The following is a 5,401-nucleotide window of genomic DNA, read 5'->3' as shown; positions in this document are numbered from 1 at the left end:
GTGAAGCGATCTTTATATAGGCGGAGCAAAATACTTAATCGCTCCGTCTATAGCACATTGTGATTGGATGGTTTACGCCGTCTTTACAGGAGACAATCCAATGGGCCACTGGCTGCTCGCTGTCCCTGCGTGATGGTCCTTGGCAAAAAAACAAAAAAACAACAACATTCACCGGGAAAATGCCCAGTACCAATCCAGCCCTGATCAGAAGCATAAGTAGATCTTAAGAAAGCATTGCCACATTATTACATTACATAACATAACATAACATTGTTACTATATATAAAATTAATTCTGAAAAATGCATCACGGTTTCCACACAAATATGAAGCAGCAATAATAATAAATGTTTCTTGAGCAGCAAATGACATTAGAATTATTTCTGAAGGATAATGTGACACTGAAGACTGATAATGATTATGAAAATTTAGCTTTGATCACAGATGCATTTTTTAAATATATTAAAATAGAAAACAGTTATTTTATTTGTTATATTTCACAATATTGCTGCTTTTACTGCTTGTTTTTTTTTTTTTTGTTATGAATGTCTTTATCACTTTTGATAAATTTAAAGCATTTTTACTAAATAAAAGTATTAATTTATCCCCCCCCCCAAAAAAAAGTAAATTCTATTGACTCCAAGCTTTTGAATTGTATAGTGTATAATGTTACAAAAGCTTTTTATTTCAGATAAATGCTGATCTTTTGATCTTTCTATTCATCAAAGAATCCCGAAAAAAAATGTACTCAACTGTTTTAAATATTGATAATCAGTAAATCAGCATAAAACGAGTGGTTTTACCACAGTATTTGTACTACAGTATTTGTAGTATAACTGCAGTAACCACAAATTTACCATGGTAATAATAATAATAATAATACATGTTAGTACTTACCATGTTAGCACTTTTACACCAGTAACACCATGTTTATTTTTCATGAGGTACCCTCAAAGGTGCACCTTTGTAACTTATCTACCCTTAAAGCATGCATACTTGTATGGTACTAATATGCTGCCTTTTAGGGGTATAGTTGCACCTTTGAGGTTACTGCTCCAGTAAAGGGCAAAAATACAATTATAGTATATTTTATTTCTGACAATGTAAACAAAAAAAGGCCTATGAAATGTTAAAAACATGGCTTTAAAATCTAATGTTAAGTGAGTATAATTACTGATTATATTCTTTTAATACATTAAAAGATCAGTTTAGTTTAGAAGTATCAGTATCGATATCGACGATACTGGGCTTGAAAATATCGGTAACGAATTGAAAATAAAATAAGAGGTATCGCCCATCCCTAAGCTACGGAATCGTGTCAGCAGCAGTGCAGAGCTTGCTCAGGAATGGCAGCAGGTTGGTGTGAGAGCATCTGCACTCACAGTGAGGCCAAGACTTTTGGACAACGACCTGGTGTCAAGAAGGGCAGCAAAGAAGCCACTTCTCTCCAAGAAAAACGTCAAGGACAGACTGAAATTCTGCAGGAAGTACAAGGATTGGACAGCAGAAGACTGGTGCAAAGTTATTTTCTCTGATGAAGCTCTCTTCCGACTGTTTGGGACATCTGGAAAATAGATTGTTTTGAAAAAGAAAAGGTGAACGCTACCATGAGTCCTGTGTTGTGCCAACAGTGAAGCATCCTGAGACCATTCATGTGTGGGGTTGTTTTTCAACCAGGGGAGTGGGCTCTCTCATAATTCTGCCCAAAAACACTGCCATGAATAAAGAATGGTATCAAAACGTCCTGCAAGAGCCACTTCTTCCAACGATCCATGAAAAATTTGGTGATGATCCGTGCATTTTCCAGCATGATGGAGCACCATGTCACAAAGCAAGAGTGATAAAGAAGTCCCTCGAAAATCATTACATTGGAATTTTGGATCCGTGGCCAGGCAACTCCCCGGATCTCAATCCCATAGAGAACCTGTGGTCAGTCCTCAAAAGGTGAGTGGACAAGCAGAAGCCCAAACATTGTGATCAACTCCGAGAACTAATAAGGCAAGAGTGGATCGCCATCAGTCAGGATTTGGCCCAGAAGCTGATATCCAGCATACCACAGCCAATTGCAGAGGTTATGAAGAACAAGGGTCAACACTGTAAATATTGACTCATTATATTTTTTTGCCGATAAAAGCCTTTAAAACTTATGATTTTCAGTATACCATAGACACATGTGGAAAAATAATCTACAAATACTGAAGCCGCAAACTTTACAAAACACAAAATTAATGTCACTGCCAAAACTTTTGGCCACGACTGTACATATTAGATTAGAAAACCTTAAAGATTAGAAGCATTGCCTTGGAAACTAACTGCAACTAAATAATCTTAAGAATAAGTTGAAGTACTCAAATTACATTGAATAAAACTAATTAGAAATATAAAAAAATGGTAAAAAAAAAAATGACAAAAGCACATTACAAAAACATGAAAACTTCAATCAAAATGAATATATTAAAGGGGTCATATGATGCTGCTAAAAAGAACACTATTTTGTGTATTTGGTGTAATGAACTGTGTTTATGTGGTTTAAAGTAAAAAAAACACATTATTTTCCACATACTGTACATTATTGTTTCTCCTCTATGCCCCGCCTTTTTGAAACGCGTCGATTTTTACAAAACTCATCGGTCTGAAAAAGCGAGGTGTGCTGTGATTGGCCAGCTATCCAATGCGTTGTGATTGGCCGAATACCTCAAGCGTGAGATGGAAATGTTACGCCCCTCACATACTGTTGATGCCCTGTCCCGGAGCAACGAGACAACATTAAAATCCATTACAAACGAGGCATTTGTTGCATCCAGTGGGGACATAATTACTGATTATAATGACTTATACTGTCTTTTTACGCGTTGCGTTGCATTGCATCGTGCCGCGTAAACATAAAACTCTGTCTGCATTTGTGATCAGAGAAATTACAAACAACAAGTGCTACTCTACACACTGCCCAAAACTCACGTTTGAATCATCATTAAATCCTTTAAAAGAAAACGTACTTACGTGAGTCAGAACTGCCGGCATTTTAGTCTAACGTTACTCTACGAGGATCAGTAAACAGTCCTCCATAAAATGCACTGCACACATCTGGATATTTGGGTTAAACTGTTCTGGAACAGTGTTGTAAATACCACTGATTTCTAGTCGTGTCCTCTTTTGGAAGACCAAACAAAGTAGTTTCGCTTTCACAACGAAGCACACAGCATCTTCACGACATGGCTACAGCGTCGACAAAACTACAGTGAGACTAAAAGTTACGCCTTCTTTCTTTGCGTGAACATTTGGGCGGCGTTATGCAAATCTTCCCACATAGTGAGGTAGATATGTGGGGGTGTGTTAGAACGAGCCGTTTTAGGTAGGCGTGGTTGACTCTTTAACTTTTATAAAGAATATCTCTTTGGATTTGAGACTTTAGTCTTTGCAACTTTACAGATCTTCTTTATGCACCAAGAGCTTGTAACACTCCAAAGAGAAAGGAAAAATTTAAATCGCATCATATGACCCCTTTAAAAAAAAGGTAATTCAAAATATAAATAAATACTATAAGAATATTTAAATAATATAAAAATAACACTTCTATAACATACATTAGAGTATTCAAAATTTGAATACGCTACCTTTTTCTTTTTCTTCTTCTTCTCTTTTTTACTCAAGTTAGCAAAAGGGTCGTCCTCTTGTTTCTCTTTGGCCTGCTCAGCTGCGAGGGCATCCTCGGCACTCTACGGGACAGGAAGCAGGATATCAAGAAAATAAGGACAAAGAGATAGAAAGTGGATGAATGAACACTTGGAAATTATGAATATTTGGAATACAAAAAGAGAAAATTGTTGTACCATCATTGTGTCATTTTCATCACTCTTCTCCTCCTCTTCTTCATCTTCATCATCATCATCATCATCATCACTAGGAGGAGGGCGAGCAGGCTTCCCTTTCTTAAAATCACAGAAAAGACACTGACAAACATTTTACTACAATACTTATTTTCATTCACCATGCGCTGACTTTCTCTCTTACTTTTATTAATCAAAAGTGACAGTAAAGACTTTTATAATGTTGCAAATCATTTATATTTCAAATAAACACTGTTATTTTGAACTTTCTATTCACCAAAAAAAGTATCATGGAGTCTACAAAAATATTAAGCGGCACAACAGCTTTCAATAATATAATACATAATAATAATATAAAAACTTTTTGAGCAGCAAATCAACATTTTAGAATGATTTCTGAAGGATCATGTGACACTAAAGACTGGAGTAACGATGCTGAAAATTCAGCTATGCATCACAGGAATAAATAACATTTTAAAATGTATTCAAATAGAAAACATTTGAAACGGTAATATTACTCAACTCTGTCATCTTAAGCGAGATTCCAAATCACAAAGAGTGTGTACGCACATTTTAATGCATAAATACATACACAAACATACAAAAATATCTTAATCTGACCTTGGGCTGTTCCTTCTTGCCTTTCTTCTGAGACTTCTCCTGTTCTTTCTCTTCAATTTCATCTTCCTCCTGTCAACATTAAGATGCCCTTTAGGTTGCACACACTTGGATTTTTTTTTTTTTACTGGCTTTTCAAAACAAATCGTATCCATCAAAACCTGAGTCACACACCTTAGATGGTTTAGCAGCGGCTTTCATGCCCTTCTTCCCTCCTTTCTTTTCATTCTCATCTTTCTTCTCCATCTCTTCATCTTTTTCCTCCTCTGAGGCTTCCTGTGTTTGAGAGAAGAGAGTAAACCAAAGATCCTGGAGGAAAAATCAGAGCACCGCTCACCAATCAGACATAGTGTTAGTAAGACAGACAGGAATGTACAGAAAAGGGTTAGTTTGCATGATGAGCGAAGCACTTCCGTCATGCAGCAATAAAGAAACAAAACTGCAAGGTGGGAGAAAGACAGAATATGTGAATTTGGAAGAAAGAAAATAGTGAATAAGAATATAAAGAAACAATCCCATGTACCCACCTTTATTATCTTAGGTTTAGCCTTATCTTTTTTCTTTCCCTTGGTTACCTTCTCAACTTCCTGAATCACATACATACACGTACAGAAACAGGCACATGTGCTTATGAATGTAGAAATATTCAAAATGCTGTCCAATATGTTCTTCCCTTCTGTATAACAAACAATGTGACTGCATGCAATCTTGATTACTGGAATGATTTGAAATGATAAATGATATGAATCAGCCTGAATTAAGACGGATGACGGATGAGTGGCAATATTACATGATTCACTTTTAATGTCTGAAACAATGAGTGCACTGGCACCGATCAGGAAAAGAAAAGAATGAATGCAAATGGAATGAATTCCACTGGGAATGTCATGAAGAGAGAGAGAGAGAGAGAGAGAGAGAGAGAGAGAGAGAGAGAGAGAGAGAGAGAGGGGGGGCGGG

General features: G+C 36.4%; 1 protein-coding gene across 1 annotated transcript in view; it reads right to left on the bottom strand.

Annotated features, from left to right (window-relative positions):
- Positions 1 to 5,401, bottom strand: part of abcf1 (ATP-binding cassette, sub-family F (GCN20), member 1) — an 18,559-nt gene that overhangs the window by 9,139 nt on the left and 4,019 nt on the right. Inside the window, exons 7-11 of the mRNA XM_016270906.1 lie at positions 4,972 to 5,031; positions 4,619 to 4,720; positions 4,448 to 4,516; positions 3,830 to 3,928; positions 3,614 to 3,715 (exon numbers count right to left, since the gene is read on the bottom strand). Of these exons, the coding sequence (XP_016126392.1) occupies positions 3,614 to 3,715; positions 3,830 to 3,928; positions 4,448 to 4,516; positions 4,619 to 4,720; positions 4,972 to 5,031 (432 nt within the window). The remainder of the gene's footprint in view (positions 1 to 3,613; positions 3,716 to 3,829; positions 3,929 to 4,447; positions 4,517 to 4,618; positions 4,721 to 4,971; positions 5,032 to 5,401) is intronic.

The sequence above is a fragment of the Sinocyclocheilus grahami genome, unplaced genomic scaffold (assembly GCF_001515645.1).
Source record: "Sinocyclocheilus grahami isolate Dianchi unplaced genomic scaffold, SAMN03320097.WGS_v1.1 scaffold58.1, whole genome shotgun sequence".
Taxonomy (NCBI): Eukaryota; Metazoa; Chordata; class Actinopteri; order Cypriniformes; family Cyprinidae; genus Sinocyclocheilus; species Sinocyclocheilus grahami.
The sequence above is the reverse complement of the archived record's forward strand: the minus strand, read 5'-3'. Positions and strand labels throughout refer to the sequence as shown.